Raw genomic sequence first — 21234 nt, 5'->3', positions numbered from 1 at the left:
CGGTGTGCCCTCGCCTCCGCAGGTACGACACGGAGACAGGGCGGACTGTTCCGCACGGAGCTCTCGCTGCAACCACTGCGGCAGCATAGGACACTGGAGAAAGGTGTGTCGGACCACGGCCACCAGGATGCCTACTGCAATCCGTCGACCTCAGTAAAGGGAACTCGGTCATATTCGTCACAAGCCATAGGTCGTAATGCTCATCCCGGCCGTAGTGCTTCGCGGATGGAGATAAATTGGCGGCATGGTGATCGGGCGCGAGCGGACGAGACCCGGAACAGGAACGAGCGGATGAGACACCGAACAGGAACGAACAGGAACGCAAGCAAGACGAGTTATTTACCCGGCGACGGACAACCGGATTCATTTTCACGAACCGGGCTGAACAGTGTCTACCAGAAACGCATGGCGGGAAAGGACGGTAATGACTTGCGACTGTTTGTAAAAACGGATTTTTTTTGGAGTATATGAATGAGGTGTTTGAGTGCAGGTGCCTGTGTTGAAAGAAGTGTGTTGCTTGTGGGTGCTGTCCTGACTTGTGAGGTGGGTGGCAAGCGGGTGGATATGGTGAAGGCTCTTGAGTCTCTGAAGCCTTGGGATGAAATGAGTGAGGTGATGGGTGCTGGTTTTAAGCTTATCGCGCAAGTCCCCGACCTGGTAGTTGGGTTGCCCGGAGAGGTACACGAAGAACTGTCGAAAGCGGAGCTGAACGCCCTGCACGCCGCGGTGCTGTTCGACCGGCGACTACGTGCCGTAATTATCGTGGCCGGGAGCCACTGTCTGTATGCGTTGGAGCAAGTGATTCAGGCACACCCTGATACTTGCGGAATAACACCCGAGCTGGGGCACGCCATTCGGGAATGGGTAACGGCGTTTCGGAACCGCGTCGGACCGGCGTACCACCCCTACCCGGCTACCGACGCTACCCGAGTCGCAGACCTAAAGTTCTTTCTACTGCGGCTTTCCCGAGTCTCCGTAAGAAACATAAAACACTTCAATACATGCACCATACCCATCCTCCAACCCTGCAACCCAGACGCTGTCTTGCCCGATGTCTGGCAACGGGCCCAAGCCGAGCTTGGGTCCGTCATTGAAGGGGAAGTGCAGGAAGTCTCAGCCGTGAGCTCGGACGAATACAAACAAAGGATGGGACCACTAGCGATAGCCGGCCTCGCCGCTCCGAAACCAACTACTGCTCCGGTGACTCGACATGTCCATTTTTCATGACGGGTTTTTGAAAAGAACTCTGTCTGGTCCATACTCTTTAAATAAGTCAAGAAGGCTCCTGATTCAGCCGTAAAGCCCTTTCCGTTCGGGGAAAGAGCTTCTGTAATAGGCCAGCGTGTGTAGGCCAGCAAGAGCGCTATCGGCAAGGTCGTCTCACTCCTTCCGATCTCGTCAAGCATTCAGTGCTGGATCAGCAGCCCGGCGGCAACGCACGTCTTGCGCTTTTTGGCTGACGTCGGATGGTCTTGCACTTCTCGTGTACAGTTAGGCAACAGGTCTTGACCTTTTCTGGGTGGGCCACCGGAAAGCGAGCCACCTTCGAAAAAGTCTTTCTGAAGTTGGCCTTCCTGGAGCGGGTGCTTTTGGAGCGGCTCGTTTGCTGAGACGTCCGCGGACTGCTCTGCGGACTGCTCTGCGGAGCGATTAGAAGCTATCAAGTTGACCTCCTCACGGGTCGTGCTGGGTTTCAGGGCGAAGAACTGCTCCGCTGTAAGAGTCGGCAGGTTCGAGAGCTGCAGTAACAAGTCGGTTAGGTCTTTTTCCGTTTGCTGGGAGTTCATGGAAGACACTCGAATGTGGTTGCGGCGGTCGATCTGAAGACAATAGAAGTATGAGCGTGGGGCAACTCGCAGTTTAGTGACGCAGAACCGGGCGAGCTTGCCGACCGATACCCCGGCAAGTTGTAGCAAGCAGCCCGTGAACCAAAGACGGTTTTGTTTGGGTCGAACAGACATCTTGACGTCGTTGAGTAAAGCGTTTCTAATTGCGGTATGAACTTCCCCCAGGGGGGCAACGAAGTGTAGGAGAAGAATAGCACCCAGTTCGAGATATCGCAGATTGCAGTTCGCTACGTGTTGAGGGCTGATCCTCCTAAACCGCTTCCACGCCTTCTCCTCAACCACCTCGCGCAGCGCGGTGTGCGCGCGAAAGTCATCAGAAAAAATGCCGATCTTCCTGCTTGTATTGGTCATCGTTCCGAGCGTCGGAATGTACAAAGGAAAGGATCGCTCAGGATCTTCCCCACCCGTCGTCCACTTAGACCGCTCTTCAGCCGGCATTTGGTAGTAAAACTGGGACCATCGTCGCGCGCACTCCTGACTTCGTGCACTACGGCCTGCAGTCACGTCCTGCATCAAAATGTTGAATTCTGACTCGTTTAACGTCCGCCAATAATTACGCACTAGATATAACTCATTGACGCACTCAGATGGGCCACAACCCAGCTTGATACTCAACAAGCAACTCAGCCATTCTGAACTCCCTCCGCAAGTACTCCATACAGTCCGCATTTTAACCCCTCGAGAATAGGCTTCTTAAAATGCCCCTTAACCAACCGGGACCCGGTGCATCTGTCGATTCGCCAGGTAGGAGGACCACAACTATAACTACAACACACATCGAGGTCCGCAGCTTAAATCCACACTATGGCAACTCCCGCCCTTGCGTCTCATGCGCCTGTGTGCTGTGTGTCCTGGTTGTTTATAACGGATTGTTCCAGCATGGGAAGTTCGTACAGGCTCCGTCACGAACGACTTTCAGTGGCTCAATTTCAGGTTCGTAGGAAGATCCAAAAACGATGACAGTGAGTATTTTTTCGGAACCAGCACCGGCGTGGTCGGGGAATTGTTGGATACCGGCAAGAAGCTCGGGTTTAACTCGCTGTAGACGTTGGGATATCATTGGCGGCGTCTTTTATGCTTCCACCGAGTGTGCAGAGGCCGGGAAAGATGGAAGCATAAGAGGGGCTGAGTCGTCCGTCTCTCACACACCCAAGTAGCTCCTCTATGCCGCCTAGCGAGGCGTTGCCATTCCCTCTTCCCCTTCCCTTTCCCTTTCCCTTTCCCTTTCCCAAACAAAATCTGGCGCAAATAAACATCCACGCGACAAGAGACGATACGGACGAGCCAGGGGGTCGGGTCATTAATCGGCCAGCATAAAATATATTCAGTGTCTTAAATTTTCTAAATGGCGATCCCCACTTTGAACTACTTCGACGGCCCGGGTCGTGCCGAGGCGTCTAGGTTGGCGTTCCATGTTGGAGGTGTGGAGTTCAAAGACCGCCGCTTTACGCACGAGCAGTGGGGCGCAGAGTACAAGGCGAAGGCGCCGACAGGCCTTGCTCCTTGGCTCGAGCTGGAAGATGGGTCTTATATTGTAGAGAGCAAGGCGATCTTGATGTACGCTGCAAACATGGCAGATCTTATCCCGAAAGATCCGGTAGAAGCGGCAGTGGCTGAGCAGGCCTGCGGCATCATGGAAGCTTGCTATGGTCCCCTTAAAAGCCTATACATGAACACAGAAGTTGAGAAAGCGAAGGTTGAGCTGGCTGAAAAGCTTAGTGTTGCCGACAAGGTGATTGCCACTAGGCAGTCGGAATCAACTGGCTTTATCTCCAACGCCGGATTTTCTTACGCCGACCTGTTTGTTTTCACATTCGTCTTGGGAGTGACTACGCGCTTCCCGGATGCCATGAATATCGAGGATTATCCCCACCTGAAGAAGGTCTACGAGGCTGTCAAGGCATACCCGAAGGTCGCTGAGTATTACAAAAGCCGACAGTAATTTTCCGTACAGAAACACCTAAGACTTGATGAGTTTTCTGAAAGCTTCAGTCAGGGGTTACGAAGCATCGGTCGACTTCGGTAGAGGCCCCTTTTTTTTTTAAGGCACCCCATTGGCACGCAAACGGCCAGCGAACAAGGGACCGGGGCAGCCGAAGCGATCAGGGGAAAGCGGGCGCCCGGGGAATCTGGCCGCGACCCGTCAGAACTGTGGTCCGGAGCGCCACGGCTTAAGAGTTTGTTGGACACGTCAGCAGTCAGAGTCCGCAAGCGGTCCAGAAGGCCGGACGGAGGGGGAGGGGGGGGGTTTATTTTTAGGAAATGATATGCGCAAGAGTCGGGATTGCTCGGAAGGTGGAAGGTCGGCAATGGACGTTGTACATAGTGTTGGGAGAGTCGCCATTTGGTCCTTTAAGTTTCAATCCTTCGAAAGTGGATGCACCTCCGATGACATCAAGTCCCACACGCGAGGAGGCGGCAGCCGCTGACGAAGCCGTAGCTAACTTGGCGCAGCAGTTGAGCCGGTTAACGATACGGTTGTCCGGGGGGGGTGGTGCGGAAGGTCTGCAGTGGCATCCGGAAACTCCTCTGAACCGGAACAATGTCCTTTTGGATAAGTCGACAACTGCGGAGTTGAATATAGTAACGGATGAGGCTCGTGAGGTGAGTGCTTTAGTCGACGACGTAAAGGAGAAGTTGAAGGATCGTAATCTCAACCCCAAACTGAAGTCGTACTGGACCGAAGAAGGCAAGCAGTTGTGGCAGGTAGTGAGCGAGCGCAATAGTGAAACGATTTCTGACGCCAATCGTTGTCTGGCCGTGCGCTTGTTGGATTATATGGCTCAAGACACGGGCTCGTCGTTTGAGGATGTCTGGAAGCGATACTTGCAGAACACTTGGTACAAAAAAAGCACGTCGGGAGAGCTGTGCGCTCTTTTCAACGTTGGAGACTTGCCCATCGTCAATGTCACACCCGCCTCACGGAGGCACGATGGCGACGTGGATTACGACGCCGCCTACAATACTTATATTACCGGGCCTACCAAACTTCTCGACTGGATTCGACATCCGGTTGGGATGAAGGCCTCAGCTGACGATTACTGCACTACAGATATTTACTATGCGGCCTTCTCCGTTAGATGGCATCATTTATATGTCCAAGCCTTTCCGATGCTCTCTTACACCAACCTGAATATACAGCATAGTTTAGAGGCTGTAAGGATGAGTGATTTTGACAAGTATAAAGGTCTAGACGGAAAGGACAAAGCGGAAAAGGAATACATCAAGTCCGTCCGAAAGCATTTAGACGGGGTGCTTCTGCAGGTTAAGCAACAAATTTTCGACAAGGGCAAAGTACGAATACTGGCTGAAGTGCACGATAAATTGGTCTCATTGAAGCATCAGTTTCTTGAGACCTGGCGGAAGGTTCCGGATCCTGGTAAGACGGGTAAATCCCAGCCGTTTAAATGCCTGTCACGTAAAAAGCCGGTGTCGGCCGCATCGACGGATGACTATGACCAGTTTGAATTTAAGGTAAATTTGGAAACGACCAGAATAATCCACGACTGGTTCGAAACAAAGTTGTTACCTTCTATTCTGGAGCGAGAACCGACAATAGCAACAATACAGTTGCCACCGATGGAGGAGAAACAATCTGATTACTTCAAGTCAATTGCGTGCGCCGTAGACAGTATGATAAGGTTCGATACAGATCCATCAGGTTGGTGGTGTATGAAGTGGTTGTGCAACGGCGCGACGGAGATCGTAACACTGGGCGGTAAGCCGCAAAGTTCGCTCATTGAATGGGGTGCGGGTGGTCCTAAGTTGCTTCGTCCACGCAGAAATGGTAAACGTAGTGCCCTCGCCGAGAAGGTACCAGGACGTCACATCGCATTCCACATGGGTGACAACATACACTTACCAGCTTTCCAGGATTGGTACACACGTACAGACGAAATCCCTTCGGGTAGAAATACCAGGGCCTTTACTGGTCCCCTGTGCCATATCAAGCTCAATTCAAAAGCCACGGAGGAAAAGGACGTGTTTGGATTACTAACGATAAAGGAACTATTCGCCCAACGTCTCCTAACCAGGGTCTGCCAACTTGTTCGGTTATTGAAAGACCACAATGCATTCCAAGAAAATGAATGGGACTTACGACAGGGGGTGGATGTAGAAGATGAACTCGATGACGATGATGTAGATGACGCACTCGAACGAAATCCTGTCATCAAAGAAGCCATGTGCATGGCCTCAGGAAACCATCCCTTCATTCAACCACTTTACTTCAAGAACAATGGCCAGTTCCAACCGAATCAACGACGTGTTTGCTTCTCGAAAGGAATTATCGAACTCTTCTATAGTTTCCAAATGGGGTACGACCATCGACCAGCGTTCCTCAAAAAGAAAAAACGCACGTAGATATACTCCGTCTTTTTCCACTTCCTGACTTTAGGACGATCGATGAGAGAACACTGAAGCTCTCCAAGCTGGGTTGAATGGGGCACGGGCTGTGGGTCACAACCAACGCGTTTGGACAACTTCAGATCTACTGCTGGCTCCAGGGACGAGAGCTAGGACCGACCATCTGGAAGGTGTAGGACGCAAGTAGCACTCGCCCAGCGGCTTCGATCCCGGGCCGAAAAGAGGGGGAAGGCTCTTGACAGGAGATAGGATCAAGTCTCGTTGAGATTGTCCTTTTGGGTATGGCGGTCCAAGAAGCCATACTCATAGAATAAATTAAGTGCTGCAATTGATGAGGCGTTGCAGGCAAGGAGATCCTCCCCGGTACTTGCGATCATTCGGAAAGCAACCATCACAACGCAGAGGGGGTTCTGCTTCACCTCGCCTCGTATGTGCTTGTTCCGTGGGCCTTTGAGCTGGTCTCCAACCGGATGTTGATAACCTGTCATGCCTCCCTGAGGGAAGTGGTGATCCTCGGCCACGATCAGCAGTCTTTGAGTATGGTACCGGAGTTCTCGGAGCACCTATCTGGACAACCGACCATCCCTGCTTGTGTCCGCGGAGTACTGATAGTATGTTCGGAGCACGGTAGTTGTTTAAGTATGATTCCCACGTGCTTCGGTGGCGCCCATTGCCAAGCAATTATAGGCATATAGGTTTCCGCCGTGTTCGAATAAATAGCTTCCAGATCTGGTCAGTCGGAAGTGGAACGCTTTAGATAACTGTCTTCGCGAGTAGCGTCTGTTGCGCACTCTATGTTATGATCGGCCAGCATGACTGACCGTATGTTCCGAAATCTGCCGTGGTCGTTGATGTACGGTAGTAGTGGTCGACAGTCGTGAGCCACTCGCCCTTTTACAACCCACGTTGGTGGAGTGAACTATTGCTGTATTAAATACAGGAAGGTGATGGTTAATAACCTTGCGTTATCAGGCCCCCGTTTGCTAGCTTGGCCCTGGGGCAAGTGTTGGGACATGCAATGCTTTACCAAGTGCATCTGCCACGTCCCTGCCTGGTCCAATCATAGGTGTGCCTCGACAAGGAGACTACTACCTCGACAAGACTACCATCCAGCAGTTGTCGCCAGTGATCCGTCCGCTGGAGATTGAAAGTGCCTAGAGCTTTCGAGGGTGAACGGCAGGACAACTTGTGTGTGTGATGCCCAATTACGTCGAGCCTACTTTGACCGCATTTCGGCTTGCGCACGGCATCCAATAACTTTGTATTGCCAAGGAGTAACGCATTGGGCAACCCTTGGCATTCACCGTCGAAGCCGCGAAGCAACTGCGTGAAGGAGAACGACGCACGGCTTGGGAAGCGGACGCTTCGATGCTTGGAGCCGGTTTCTTGTAGCACCCAGTATCAGCATCTATCCTCCGATAAGCCAGCCACCGCGCCTTCCTTCGCCATCTCCTTGAAAAGCCCCCACTCCTGCAAACTTCTCGACTGATTCTTCACTTGAATAAACACAGCACCCATTACGAACGCATCATACAACGCTCTCTGCGTAGGCCTTCCTCTGAACCGAGCGAAGTGATTAAAGTTGAGAAGGGCCCCAGGCCCAGCGCCGTTCTCAGTCGTACTGTCATCGATCCTGGTCCAGAGGTTGTCCACTCAGACAGGGACTTTTCGAGTGGCGTGTGCCATAACATCACTAAGCACAGCCTCGCCACGGCCTCGCCAACGAGTCCAGTATCAACCGCATGTTGGCCGACAGCCCTAACCAATTGCCGCCAAGCAACCGCCATGGTCTTACGCAAGTATCGGCAAGACGCCTCCGCCAAGTACGGCTCCGAAGGATACATCAACTCACGATTCTTGGAAACGTGAATCAGTGTGGCCATGTGACTGTGAACGGGCTGGTCGGCCATCTCGACGCTCGGGGTCGGCTTCATGGCGGCGACACACATGACTGCAGCAATTCCCCCCAGCGCACTGACCTTCAAGTTTAGCTTGCTGTTTGCCACGGCACACAGTACAGTGTTCACAGACAATCTCGGTGTGCAGTGCTTGGAGAATGCCATCTACAACGGCCTGCCAAACCGGGACAGCGTATGAGAGGAATGAAGATCTCTAAGAGGCAGCGACCAGGTGACTGTATCGGCGCATACATCATGTGCGCTTTCCCCGGCGGTACACTAGGGCTAATGTAGATGAACCGTGGATGCCGGTGCCGGCAATGATGGGCGCCGGCATCCACGGTTCATCTACATTAGCCCTAGTGTACCGCCGGAGAGAGTCACCTCGGCGGAGCGAGGGGCGAAGTTCTGCACCTTCGATTGCGTACTAGCAAAGCAGGCTGTAATTCCCTCGCCTGAAGAGACGAAACTTCTGAATTTCGGCTACCGCGCACAGTGTCAGCTTATCCCGCACGGGCCTTTAGCTCCATCACGTGGCGCAAGCCCATCACTCAACCTGCTCGGACTCCAACACTGGTTGACATGCGAAGTCAGGCGTCCGACTGGGCCAAGCTAGTGAATCGGCTACGCGGGATCGTACCTTCGAAGTTCGTTGATCATGCAACAGCGCGGCAGCTTCATCACATAGAACTAGAACGTAAGGTACCGAGAAACGGGTTTTGGACTCCGCAACCGCCCGGCTTAGTGTGTTCCTAGCTGAGGACGGCAGGGGCTCTTCAACCGGGTAGGACGGCGACCAGTGGTCCAGTTGGTATTGGGTATTGAAACCAACTGTCGGAGCTAAGTCCGATTATGCGGCCATCCGAGCAGACCTCGGTCACGTAACCAGCCAAACACACCACTAAATGGCTCACCACATCACTAGCGGTCCCTTCTCGGCAGTTCAGGATTCTCTCCAACGGGCTTTCGCCCATACTGATATATATACACATGAATTGCCTGCAAACCTCTGCGAATAACCGCGACTTGTCCCAGCCGCTTGATTGCGTTAGAGCTCCTACTGAGGTACTAGCCTCGTCATCAGCGGCCCCTTGCATAATTGCTACAACCTGGGCAGGCGAGGTACATCCAGGCCGCTGAATATACACGTTATTGAACGCCGCCTGACTATCGACTATCACCTGAGCAGGCTCTGTAGGAAGGGCACCCGGCATTTCAATCGGCATCCGAGGCCGGCTGACTAGTTGCTCCGCCAACTTCTTCAACTCCTCCTCCTTCTCCTCTACCACCTTCTTCATCTCCTCCTTCTCCTCTTCCATCTTCTTCACAACCTCCTCCAACTTCTTCAGTTTCTCCGCCATCCTCATCATTTTCTCGACATGGTCTAAAATAGAACACAGTGGCAGGAACGTACTCATAAGGGATGAAACGAAAGGGACGGGTTCCATAGGACTGGACGGGTTACCACGCTTGGTGTGTTTGGAGTGCAAACACGTTACAAGTAACGGGGTTTTTCACTATCGAAATTAGTTTCCCCCGTCCTTTAACTCGACGACCCGATGTTTTGCGGGAGACAGTCGCCAAAAAAAAATACTTGTTGGGGATCCATTCATTACTTCTGAATTTGTCTATGGCCATCCCTACTTTGTACTACTTCGATGCCCCGGGTCGTGCAGAGGCATCTCGGTTGGCTTTCCACATTGGAGGATTGGGGATCAAAGACCAACGTTTCACTCACGAGCAGTGGGGTACTGAATACAAGGCAAAGGCGCCTACGGGCCTTGCTCCTTGGCTTGATCTCGAAGATGGGTCGTACATTGTAGAAAGCAAGGCTATTTTGATGTACGCTGCAAGCAAGGCAGGTCTCATTCCTAAAGACCCGTTAGACGCCGCGACGGCGGAACAGACCTGCAGCATCATGGAAGCTTGCTTTGGTCCGATTAGAAGCTTCTTCATGAACACGGAGGTCGAGAAGGCGAAAGTTGAGCTGGCTGAAAAGCTAGCTGTTGCCGACAAGGTGATCGCCAGCAGGCAGTCGGAGTCAACTGGCTTTACCTCGAACGCCGGACTTTCTTACGCCGACCTGTTTGTTTTCGCATTCGTCTACGGAATGACTACCCGATTCCCGGATGCCATGAAGATCGAAAATTATCCCCACCTGAAGAAGGTCCACGACGCTGTTAAAGCACACCCGAAGGTTGCTGAGTACTACAAAAGCCGCCCTTAATTTTTTTGTTAGAAACTTGGACTATTAGACTTGGACAGAAATAAAGATGACGGACAGAGCCACTATCAGATACTGGGACACTGGGACATGTATGCATCCGTGGCTGTCAAGATCCGCAAGGGGAGGTTGGTTGAGAATTAGACCAGTCAGTCGAAAAATGGGTTTGCAACTCTGGCGGCAGATTCGACCTTTTGGAAGAGTTCGAAGAATTTGCCGTCATCCTTCTTGCCGTCGTCCTTTTGAGGGGCAGTGACCATGATAACTGAAGTGGGTCGAGCGGACTTGCAGGCTTTGCCCAGACTCATCTTATCAGTAACGTAACCATAGACAATGTTCTTTTCTTCGCATAGGATTGGTAGATGAGCCAAGATGTTGATAGGGAAAACGTCGGATGCGAGCAACACAATACCCCGTTCCTGCTTCCGCAACGCTTTGGTAACTTCAGCAACCCCACGTCGTATATAGCGAACCTTAGATGTCGACTTCTTGGCCACGGCCTCGGCCTCCGTTCCAAGCCCTACTAATTTGACAGAACGCTCCAGGAGCTTGCCATCAAACAATGGCTTCGCAATAGGGGATATGAAGTGCTTTAAGCCACTAACTGCCTCGGTCTTCTTCTTGCCCATCTTAAAAAAATCCCCGGCAAATTTCAACCCGCCACGCGGTCATTACAACCCGCCACGCGGTCATTACAACCCAAATTTCATTCCCACCCAAATCGACCCAAGTCGAGACCTTAGGTTGGGTCTCGACCTGAGGTCTCGACCTAAGGTCTCGACTCAGGTCGTCTGGACACGTCTTCAGACACACCAACCGCCACGGCTGAAATGAACGTAGATTCGGGATGAAGTCCAGAATGTAATCCCACGCCCTCGGGCCCTCTTCAGGCCTTGGACTGAGGTAATGGCAGGTACTTGACAATGTCGTACTCCTCAATAACATCTTCCTTGGCCTTCAAACCACAAAGGACCATCAGTTCCGGACGGAACATAAAGATCACGATACCGATCTTGACCAGCAGAATTATTGCCGCCACTGACATAGTCCACTTGGTTAGAGCATGTGACCAATGCGTCCATGCTTCCCAGCTTCGACTGAACTTCAACGGAGCTACAACAACAACCATGCACCACTCTCTTGTGCAGTACTCTGTGAAACCAACCACTACTATACTCTTTTGTGTGGCACGCTTACCCCAGTAAAGTATATAGACAAGATCAAGTAAAATGGAGCTAACAACGAGCGATAAGAAGAACCGCTGCTGTCTCTGTGGGGGAAAAAAGTGGGCATGGCTGTCGGAGACCTTACCCAACGTTTGTCCCCGGAAAGGCTATCATGCGTCCAATAGAGAAACAGAAATATAGGAAGGTTGTATTCCGGCCGATCGAGGGAAGACAGAAAACTCAACGCAGCTACTGCCAAAAATAGCTCCTTCATTCTGAGAGAAATTAACCAATTGTTTTTGATCGTTATTTAGGCCGTTGTCAGCTTATTCGACGGGGCTAGTTGTGTTTAATCGGATGTGTGCGGCAGGATGTGTGCTACCAGATGTGTGTGCGGCAGGATGTGTGCTACCAGACGTGTGTGCGGTTGACGTGCTGTGGTGTGCATCACTTGGGCGGGGTGACTGAGAGTGCCAACCCCGGGGGGGGGTCATTTTTCACACAAAAATGGCTCGACCGCGGAAGCAGACCCAGGGTGTGCGGAAACCGCAGCATATACACGCTCCGAAGAAGTCTAAGACTCGGAAGGAGCGTGTGCCCGAGTCGGACGGTTTTGTGGCGATAGGGAACACGGGTCATAAGACGGGTCAAGTTGCCCGGAGGCCGACGAAGAATTACCAGTCGTATGAGAGCGAGGATGAGGAGGACCAATGGGCTGAGCAGTTAGACAAGTCGGAAGACGAAGACCTGGAAGAGATAGGTTCTTACGATGCAGGTTTGGCGGCGGGGGAAGAGAAGTCAAGAAAGCCGAGAGAGGAACGGTTGGATGCTGGCGACCCCTTCTTGGGTCGAGACTCTTGGGGTCGATCGATTCGGAACTTTTATGACGAGGAGGGCTCCGAGGGCTCCTCCAGTGAGGCCGAAGATGATATGGCGCGAGCTCTTCAGGAAGCCTTGGCCATTCGGCAGAGCCATATGGGCACGGTGGCCGCAGAGGACATGGGGTTCAACGACTACCTGGCTCTGGGTGCTCAGAGCGTAACGGAGGGGGAGACCAAAAGCGTCAACGACGAGAAGGTCGCTTTGGATCTTTTGCTCACGGGGCTCTCAGGAAGTGCCCGGGAACCAGATAGTGCTCGGGATGCGGAACGGAATCCTGCAGCCCTAGAGCTGCTGCAGCACTTGTCTGAGGAATATAAAGAGCTGAAAGAGCGAGTCAAAAAAGAGTCTATGCCTGCTTTGCAACTGGCTGCATTCACAGACAAGGGTCCGAGACCGACCGAGGCTTGCATGGACCTTCTCGCCTTCCAGCTCCAGATCTGTCTTTGGATGGCTAGCTTCTTCAACGGATGCGCCGCTGTCGGTTTAACTCCCGAATTCTTGCTGCACTCGAGTGTGCTGACTAAAGCACTTAAGAAATACGCTAAAGTCCGGAAGGAAATGGGCTCGCCAGGTGAGTGGGAAGTACTACGGGACGAGCTTCGCGTAGCCCTACGGAACCGTGGTGACTCCGCCATCACGGTCTCCACAACCAGCTTGAAGGACAAAGTATATGACCGCCATGGCGACCGCCGTGACGACCATGCAGATATGCCGGGCAAGATGAGTGTACTGGAACGACGTGCTATGAAAAAGGCTGCAAGGTTGGAGATGCAGCGGAAGAAGGCGTTAGATTCGTTGCCGAAGCTGCCAGCCGAAATTCAAGACCCCACGAGCGCTCGCGAACTCTCCCGCAACATCAAGTCCAACCGTGGCCTGATGAGGATCCGGAAGAAATACAGCGGGCACGCGCGTGTGGCAAATAAATTGAAGTACGCGAAAAAGGTCAAGAAGCTCAGCGGACGCCTCCGAAAGGCGGACGAACAGACTGCAAGCGGAGACTACGCTGGTGAGTCCCATGGTATCACCTCGCACGTCAACCGGTCGCGGAAGCTCCAGTAATTTTTACCGACAGATTCTATCGTTTGAGTATGTCGTTATAGTGGTGTATTGCCACAGCGTAAAAAGTATCATTTTTCTGGGTTCTCGTCCTGTTGCTCTTCAACAATCATGTCGGCGAAGGTGTCCATAGCTGCTTTGCTGTGAAGGGGCCGGTTGCTGATTGCGATTTCGCGGTCGCACTCGGTCACCTGGAGTGCGATGGCGATGTTCATGCTGGCTAGCTCGTTGCTGATGTAGCGGAAGACATAGGGCAAGTTAGCTCTTCGACACGGGACCTCGCATACCCGGCAGATGGGGATCTTTTGTTTACCGCCGGCGGAGCGGGACTTGACGGTATCTAGACAGGGCGAGAGAATGGATCCGCACTTGGGACAGACGTAGCTGAGATGTCCGTCTGAGCAGTTGAGTAGGCGGTCCTGGAGCATGAAGGCAGCGCCGTGGCCTAGGAGGGCGTCTCGTTCCATTTCTCCGAGACGTACACCACCTCCACGTTTACGACCCTTGAGCGGCTGTCGCGTGAGATGATCGATGGGGCCAACGCTGCGGCATTGCCATTTGTCGCTGACCATGTGCCGTAGTCGTTGGTAGTAGATGATTCCGAGGAAGATCTGGCACTGCATTTCGCAGCCGTAGATGCCGGAGTATAGTGTCTCGTTTCCGTAGTATTGGTATCCATGATAAAGCAGGGACTTCCCAAAGAAGTCCACAGGGTTATCCACATCTGCGCGACTCGCCTCCTCCGTGTCTGTCAGGTACCGATTCCCACGCCGGGCCCAACCGTTGTAACCGCACTGGTCAATCCACCGGTTACGGTCGCGGCGGCCGCCTCGACCATCCAGCCAGCGTTGCTTGTGCTGTCCGGTACCCGAAGCGATGCAGTTCCGTGGATAGTCATCAAAGGGCGTAGACGACTGGTAGTCTCCCGTTATGGCTGCCACCTTACCAGCCATCGACTCTACCACCATCCCAATGGTCATACGAGAAGGGAAACCATGTGGGTTGAAGACCAAGTCTGGTACTATGCCGCTAGGACTGAACGGTAAATCTTCGGGTGGGTAGAGCAAGGAAAGAATTCCCTTCTGGCCCGCGCGTGACGCAAATTTATCGCCTAAAATTGGTCGCCGGATACAGCGTAGCGTTATCAATGCTCGTTGGCACAATACTGTTGCCGCGTAACGGCTACCACGATCGTTGTCTGGGTTGGTCAAGTGCACTTTCTCCACAAAGGCTTCCTCATCGTCGTTATACGCGTGCGAGTGTACGTCATCCGCTGTGCCATCCATCGCACGCAATCGGATGTCTTCCACACGATACAGCGAACTACCACGTACCAACTTTGTACCAATCGCCGGCAGCCCGTCCAACTCCAGTCCCTCATCGAACTTGCGTCCTGAAGCTGTGCGGTTTGCAAACACGAAATTCCGCATATCGATCATACGACATCCAGCCGGCGCCGCATCCACAACCTTGGTCTTGTACACACAGCCGTCGAAGGCACCACGTTCCATGGCATGCTTATTGATAATCATGGCATCTTCCATGTCGAAACCAGTATACGAAATCACCGCAACCACCGCATTCGTACCACTGCCGTAAAAGTCAAAGTCGTACCGCCTGTAGTCCCAGTTACGCACCAACGGTCGGTTGGGCGTCAATATGCGGTACGTCTTATTGTCTGTTCGGTTGCAGATATTATGGAATGGGGTCCCCATCGTTTGCTTAAGCATCTGGCACTGGTACATGTTCCTTGGCGATTGGTTATGGTTCGATAAAGGCGTAAAGGACGCATTAATCGATAGGAAGGACGTTGGGGAAACCTCTACGTAATCGTAGTCCAGCGGACACGTCTGAATCAATGCCACCTGCTCCGCTTCCGAACATGTAAGGCCGAATTTTTTGAAAATCTTCGCCTTCGCCTCGGCACTCTTACTCGCCTCTGTAAATAATTTGACCAGGTCCTTATACCGCAAGGGCTCCGGTTCCTTCTCGTTCTCGGGACGGGCCAACAAGCCCAGCAATATCCTCTTTTGCACCTCTATAGCGGCGTTGGCCTCCTCCACTTCCTTGTCTGAACATGCAATTTTAAGCCACGGCTGCGCGAGCGTTCCAATCCACTCCACCTGCCGCGTGTTGACGTCTCTCACCGGTCGTACCAGACGACCCGGGAACGAGTAGAGGAAAATGCCCTCGAACGCGCCACTCCCCTTCTTAAACGCGCAGAGTTCGGCCTGTGAAGGGAAGCCATGGCGGCCAGAGTTTTTAAGTCGTTTAAACGCCAAAGCCATCTCGTCAAAGGTCTCCCGAGGCAGCCGACAGATCGGCTCGCCGTCCACCACGATAGGATAGCTGCCTAGTGCGCCCGGAGCTGGCGACATGACTCGTCCTACCCCGCTGGTCTGGTAGCCCTGCGACTGGAGGAAGTCAATCACGATTGCCTTGAAACGACCGTCCGGGGGGTCGGCGACTACCACGGCATCCTGGGACATGTGCAGTAATAAACCGCAGCAAGGACCATCGGGTGTGTGCACGGGACACACGAAACCCCAGGTCTCGCCAACCAATTTCCGGACTTCCGTGGTTCTCATTTTGGCAAAGAACTGACCACGATGGATAGCACGGAAGTGTGCAATAAACCGATTCATATTCAACTTATCGGCCGTGATGGTCCATCCGGCAACCTGTTGCAGGTCTAGTTGGTATGTGCGAATATTTCCGGTAGCGCAAAAGAATGACAAGGCCTTGGCGGGACCTTGGCAAGTACGCATGACGATTTGCTCAAACAAACTTTCTGAACGTATAATGCCGTAGACGTCGTCTCCGGCGAGTTTAGCCTCTCGCACTTCGTTGTTATATGCCAGTCGTACAGCCTGGAGCGAATTCCACAAGGCGTCCTTGAGGACGGCCGCGAATAACTGCCCAGGTCCCAGCACTTCTTGGAAGGCGAAGGAGTCGACATTCTCAGCGGGAATAAGACCCCGCTTCAAACACCATAATTTCTGCCACATAAGGATCAGTGTTTCGAACTTACCGATCCAGCTTTCCGTGTGGACCAGTACGTACCGGTCAATGATGTAACGACCAGCCGTAGCATATGTTGCGCCCGGTGGCAGACGTTGGTATACGCCATCCCAGAACTGGTAGCCCAGCAGCGCCAGGTGTCGGTCTTCGTGCAAGTCCTGATCCGCGTGTAGAACGTCTCCTTCAATAAAATCATGCCATAGGTTGCTAATTTCACTCTCCAATTCCAAGTCTTCCCCAAGACTTAGAAGCTTTTCCTTAACCATCTTAAGCTGACAAGTAGGGAACAACGCCTTCAGCAGCAGCCAGAAGGGACATGTCCACTCCCCACGGTTAAGTAAAATACGGAACACACACTGATTATCCTCTGTATAGAACACGATATTATTTGTGCTGCTACCATCTGAACGTGCTGCTCTGAAGGCCACTGCGTACTCCGTATAAAACACATCACGGTCCCGTAAGGACTTCTTCTTTATGGCAATCGGGTAATTGCATCGTTGCTGGATTACGAAACGTACACCACGCTCGTTACCGTTCACGATAAAGTACCCACCCACCTCCTCGATGTCCTCCCCTGCGTAACGAGCCATTTCAAATGCACTCAACTTGCTTAAATGACATGCATCCGACCTTACTAACACTGGGCATACACCACTCAACACCGTCCGTTCTTTAACCTTCTTACCAGCACTGTTGTTCCAAACATAACTTATATACATTGGAGCTCCATACGTTACATGTGACAAACGTGCGTGCACCGGAAACTGACGAGTATCGCTTCCGCTATGACTCTCGTTGTCCACCCGTCGAGGCATACCTAACTCCACTCGAGATATAGACACAGTCAAGTCTGAAACGCGACAATTTCCCTCTTACCTTCCCTCTTACCTTCCCACCCCCCCCCCCCTTCCTTGTGTGTGCGTGATAAGACCTACATTCAGAAGGAAAGTGATGAGGGTCTAGCCCTGTGATTCTGGGGTCTTCCGTCACATCTACATACACTGGCTCCAAATGCTTGGGTATTTCCTTTATGTAGTGGTTTAAGAATAAATTGAACGACGCTATATGAGGATGTGTGGCCGACAGGAACTTTTCATTAAACTGAGGCGTTTCATATGTTGGCTTATGTGGCAGGTAACCCCTCCGCAAGGTTTCCTGCCGAATACCAACGTCTCGGGCCAACACTGGCTCGGCCATTGCGCTCCTTTTTAAAAACCTCCCTGATGACCGGGCTCGAGGATTACCTCAATTTCGTTCGTCCTTGTCTAAGCTCCGCGCAACTGACATACCCTCCTGAGGGCTGGGCCAACTATTTGCACTGGCTAAACAGTCTTTCTCAACTTCCAGTGAACCCGACCCGAGAAAATCCTCCTCCCGAAGACCCCAATCCTGGTGACCTAAGTCCGTATGTAAAGAATGGCGGTTGCCGACACGTCTTTATTACCTCAGGAGGCACAAGCGTCCCACTAGAACGTAATACAGTCCGGTCCATCGAAAACTTTAGCACGGGAAGAAGAGGCGCCGAGTTGGCTGAAACCTTTCTTGAACACGGGTGGAAGGTAACCTATTTATACAAATCCGGGAGTCACAAGCCGTATATTCGTCATGGGATAAGGGCAATCGAGACAGGAGACGTAGCAACCGTTCAAGAGATTATGGAGACATATACGAGACATCGCGACAACCTTTACCTTCTTCAATATACAACACTCGGCGAGTACTTCCACCTTTTGGGATACGTGCTCAATACCAAGGCGCAGTCTATTGTGTTTCTCGCTGCGGCTGTAGCTGACTTTTACATCCCCTACAATGACATGGTAGGAACCCGAGTACCGCAACCTCGTGACATCGTCCTGGCACTAGCCTCTGTATCGCCTTATAGCGTACCACCGCCTGATGATGGATGCCTCACCACCCTGGCATCACCACCCCTTGGTACCAACCCCCTTGGCGCAGTTGCGGTCGTGGTGCCACCACCCCTTGGCACCACCACCCACTGGCACCACCACCCACCGGCACCACCACCCACCGGCACACAGTGGAGCACATCCTATACGGGGCCATGGCGGGCCAACTCGGCACCAACCAAAACACTGCTTTAATCCAATTGCGTTTCAGGTCGAACATAAAATCCAGAGCCGACAGACGGATTTCTCTTTGCACTTATCCAAGACGCCGAAAGCCTTGCCGCTCATCCGGAAGCTCGCGTCCGGCCAGTACTTGGTGACCTTCAAACTCGAAACAGATATCGGTATCCTGAAGACCAAAATGCTTGAGCAGCATGCGACTGCCGACTCCGACATGATAGTTGGCAACTTGCTGGCAACCAGGTATCAGGAAGTTAGTCTGCTCTACAAATGCAACGACGGTAGCACACATCTCGTAAGCACACCCCTTCGGGTTCCCCCGTCCTGCCAAGCACCACTGCCTACGCACCTGTCCCACAGCACGCTCTTGTGTTCATTTTTGTCAGGACGATCGACCCCAAGCCCTGAGGTCGGCCGACATCGCCCGGCTGGTTATGGAACATGCTTCGGCAGGGTAGACCAGCACTGTTTTCTTCGATACATCGGTGGCGGTGAGGCATGGGTGGTGAGGCAGAGGCATGGATGGTTTTCTTATTGGTTGGTTGTGTCCCTATAGTTGTGTCCCTATGGTTGGGTCGTGTGTGTTGAGGGGCGTGAAAGAGTGGGTAAAAGTTTTTGTCAAAGAATATGTCGGAGGATTTAGCGCCGATGGGACCGAAGCCTTCGCTGCACCGTGCGATCTTGAAGCCAGTAGCATCGTCAGCGGTGGCGGCAAGTACGGGTGCTGCTTATGATACACCGGAGGGTGGTGTGGTAGAGGACCTACGTTTAGAATTTGGGAGTCCGGCTAAGATGGTGGAGTTTCTAGCTACACATCCACGGATCCGATTCGTGGATATCTGTTTCAATGATCCGATAGGTCAGTGGCACCATTGCACTTTTTCAGCGGAGTTCATTACGGAAGAGAACTTGAGGGCAGGGTATGGTTTTGACGCGTCTTCCATTCCGATGTTCGAGAAGATTGAGAACAGCGACTTCGTGATGGTACCTGACGTGAGCACGTGTTTCCTGGACCCATTTGCGCACTTCCCGACACTCCAATGTGTAGCGGACATAGCAACACCACTGGGGTCAGACTATGAGAAGTGTCCACGTCGTGTATTAAAGCGAGCTGTGGACTATCTCCGTAAGTCGGGCGCGGGTGAGAAGGTTTATTTTGGACCGGAAGCTGAATTCTTTGTCTTCAACGACGCTGAGTTCTACGTCAACGAGAACTGTGTCGGTTATTCCCTCAACGGTGATGAAGCTTACTGGAACGGGAAGGGCGGGGACCACAACCTGGCACATCGAGCACAGAAGAAACAGGGCTATATGACTTCACGACCAATGGATCGCATGGCCAACCTGCGTTCGGAAATGCTGCTGGTGTTGCAGCAGCTCGGCATCAACACGGAGAAACACCACCACGAAGTGGCTACTTGCCAAATGGAACTGAATGTGCACTCGGACGACGCCCTCCGAGCCGCCGACCATCTCATGATGCTTAAATACGTGGTTCGGAATGTCGCTAACCGGCGTGGGAAAACGGCCACCTTCATGCCGAAGCCGTTGGCGTGCGATAACGGTTCTGGGATGCACTGCAATCAATCAGTGTGGAAGAACGGCGAAAACGTCTTCTTCGACCCGGAAGGCAAGTTCATGGAGCTGTCCGACCTAGCTGTCCACTACATGGCCGGTATATTGCACCACTGCAAAGCCCTCCTCGCCTTCTCCTGTCCCACCACCAACTCTTACAAACGCCTCGTGCCCGACTTCGAGGCACCCGTACATATCACATACTCTGCCGGGAATAGATCCACCGCTATTAGGGTCCCAAGTTTTGCCTCCAAGAACAGCAAACGCATCGAATTCAGAATGCCCGACGCGTCCTGCTCACCATACCTAGCCTTCGCCTCCCAGGTCATGGCCGGCCTCGACGGCATACAAAGAAAACTTGAACTACCCCTCATGGGCTCAGGAAACCTCTTCGACGAAAATAACCCCTGCCTCAAATATATAGAAAGAGCACCACACTCATTGGAAGGAGCCCTCGATGCCCTCCAAAAGGACCACGACTTCCTCCTACAGGGAGCCGTCTTCAGCGAAAACTTCATCCAGTCATTCATCAAATTCAAAAGAAAGGAATCCTCACAAATGAACGGACATCCACATCCCAGAGAATTCCAACTCTACTACGGCATCTAGCTATATTCAAGCTATTACTATAAACCAAGTTTTATCCGGCTGATGTTAAGGACTAATTAGGCACATAGAGCCCTTCATGTGTGACCATCATAAACAGGAGATGGAGGTCTTTTTTTGATCCAGTAGCGAACTACATGCAGCTAGCAACCCCCCTTACTGCAGTCAAGAGGGGTGTAGCCTCAAGGGCTACACTCCCTCGACAGCCCTTGGATGATGGTTGGTAGAGTTTTCGTTTTGACCCTGATTGGTCATTATTTTGTGAGATGACGGATGTTCCACTCATTGATAAAAATGGACCACTCGAAGAGGTCACGAATAGTGAGCGGTTCTCCCTGTCCCGCTCTTCTTTATTTGGGGAGTCTATATGTCATCAAGTAGTGGTACTGTCGCGTTCAAGCTCTGGTAAGGAAAGATTTGATAAGCTTGTTCAACCCCCTGTATAGTTTACTCAAGTGATAGACAACTACATAGTTCTGGTGTAGAAGAGGAGGTAGGTATTCC

General features: G+C 52.4%; 12 protein-coding genes across 12 annotated transcripts; 7 read left to right on the top strand and 5 right to left on the bottom strand.

Annotated features, from left to right (window-relative positions):
* Positions 1 to 471: 471 nt before the first annotated feature.
* Positions 472 to 1227, top strand: GNI_119200 (hypothetical protein; the record flags this gene model as incomplete). Its single annotated transcript, XM_011133516.1, has 1 exon — positions 472 to 1227. One exon carries the CDS (start codon positions 472 to 474, stop codon positions 1225 to 1227), a length of 756 nt encoding a protein of 251 aa, XP_011131818.1.
* A 179-nt stretch (positions 1228 to 1406) lies between these two features.
* On the bottom strand, positions 1407 to 2516 carry GNI_119190 (hypothetical protein; the record flags this gene model as incomplete). The annotated part of the gene is made up of 1 exon (XM_011133515.1): positions 1407 to 2516. One exon carries the CDS (start codon positions 2514 to 2516, stop codon positions 1407 to 1409), a length of 1110 nt encoding a protein of 369 aa, XP_011131817.1.
* A 676-nt stretch (positions 2517 to 3192) lies between these two features.
* Positions 3193 to 3789, top strand: GNI_119180 (glutathione S-transferase; the record flags this gene model as incomplete). The annotated part of the gene is made up of 1 exon (XM_011133514.1): positions 3193 to 3789. One exon carries the CDS (start codon positions 3193 to 3195, stop codon positions 3787 to 3789), a length of 597 nt encoding a protein of 198 aa, XP_011131816.1.
* Positions 3790 to 4109: 320 nt separating this feature from the next.
* GNI_119170 (hypothetical protein) lies at positions 4110 to 6209 on the top strand (the record flags this gene model as incomplete). Its single annotated transcript, XM_011133513.1, has 1 exon — positions 4110 to 6209. One exon carries the CDS (start codon positions 4110 to 4112, stop codon positions 6207 to 6209), a length of 2100 nt encoding a protein of 699 aa, XP_011131815.1.
* Positions 6210 to 9031: 2822 nt separating this feature from the next.
* GNI_119160 (hypothetical protein) lies at positions 9032 to 9480 on the bottom strand (the record flags this gene model as incomplete). Its single annotated transcript, XM_011133512.1, has 2 exons — positions 9032 to 9109; positions 9172 to 9480. The coding sequence occupies 2 exons, from the start codon at positions 9478 to 9480 to the stop codon at positions 9032 to 9034; spliced, it is 387 nt and encodes a 128-aa protein (XP_011131814.1).
* A 260-nt stretch (positions 9481 to 9740) lies between these two features.
* Positions 9741 to 10337, top strand: GNI_119150 (glutathione S-transferase; the record flags this gene model as incomplete). The annotated part of the gene is made up of 1 exon (XM_011133511.1): positions 9741 to 10337. The coding sequence occupies one exon, from the start codon at positions 9741 to 9743 to the stop codon at positions 10335 to 10337; it is 597 nt and encodes a 198-aa protein (XP_011131813.1).
* Positions 10338 to 10483: 146 nt separating this feature from the next.
* GNI_119140 (ribosomal protein L7A) lies at positions 10484 to 10963 on the bottom strand (the record flags this gene model as incomplete). Its single annotated transcript, XM_011133510.1, has 1 exon — positions 10484 to 10963. One exon carries the CDS (start codon positions 10961 to 10963, stop codon positions 10484 to 10486), a length of 480 nt encoding a protein of 159 aa, XP_011131812.1.
* Positions 10964 to 11220: 257 nt separating this feature from the next.
* On the bottom strand, positions 11221 to 11774 carry GNI_119130 (putative transmembrane protein; the record flags this gene model as incomplete). Its single annotated transcript, XM_011133509.1, has 3 exons — positions 11221 to 11447; positions 11532 to 11604; positions 11646 to 11774. The coding sequence occupies 3 exons, from the start codon at positions 11772 to 11774 to the stop codon at positions 11221 to 11223; spliced, it is 429 nt and encodes a 142-aa protein (XP_011131811.1).
* Positions 11775 to 12007: 233 nt separating this feature from the next.
* Positions 12008 to 13441, top strand: GNI_119120 (Sas10 carboxy-terminal domain protein; the record flags this gene model as incomplete). The annotated part of the gene is made up of 1 exon (XM_011133508.1): positions 12008 to 13441. The coding sequence occupies one exon, from the start codon at positions 12008 to 12010 to the stop codon at positions 13439 to 13441; it is 1434 nt and encodes a 477-aa protein (XP_011131810.1).
* A 68-nt stretch (positions 13442 to 13509) lies between these two features.
* GNI_119110 (DNA-directed RNA polymerase beta subunit) lies at positions 13510 to 17659 on the bottom strand (the record flags this gene model as incomplete). The annotated part of the gene is made up of 2 exons (XM_011133507.1): positions 13510 to 17312; positions 17398 to 17659. The coding sequence occupies 2 exons, from the start codon at positions 17657 to 17659 to the stop codon at positions 13510 to 13512; spliced, it is 4065 nt and encodes a 1354-aa protein (XP_011131809.1).
* Positions 17660 to 17685: 26 nt separating this feature from the next.
* On the top strand, positions 17686 to 19007 carry GNI_119100 (putative phosphopantothenate-cysteine ligase; the record flags this gene model as incomplete). Its single annotated transcript, XM_011133506.1, has 3 exons — positions 17686 to 18279; positions 18581 to 18844; positions 18936 to 19007. 3 exons carry the CDS (start codon positions 17686 to 17688, stop codon positions 19005 to 19007), a joined length of 930 nt encoding a protein of 309 aa, XP_011131808.1.
* Positions 19008 to 19176: 169 nt separating this feature from the next.
* On the top strand, positions 19177 to 20733 carry GNI_119090 (glutamine synthetase; the record flags this gene model as incomplete). Its single annotated transcript, XM_011133505.1, has 1 exon — positions 19177 to 20733. One exon carries the CDS (start codon positions 19177 to 19179, stop codon positions 20731 to 20733), a length of 1557 nt encoding a protein of 518 aa, XP_011131807.1.
* Positions 20734 to 21234: the final 501 nt, after the last annotated feature.

This window comes from Gregarina niphandrodes (genome assembly GCF_000223845.1).
Source record: "Gregarina niphandrodes unplaced genomic scaffold scaffold00028, whole genome shotgun sequence".
Taxonomy (NCBI): domain Eukaryota; phylum Apicomplexa; class Conoidasida; order Eugregarinorida; family Gregarinidae; genus Gregarina; species Gregarina niphandrodes.
This window is presented reverse-complemented; position numbering and strand designations above follow the sequence as displayed.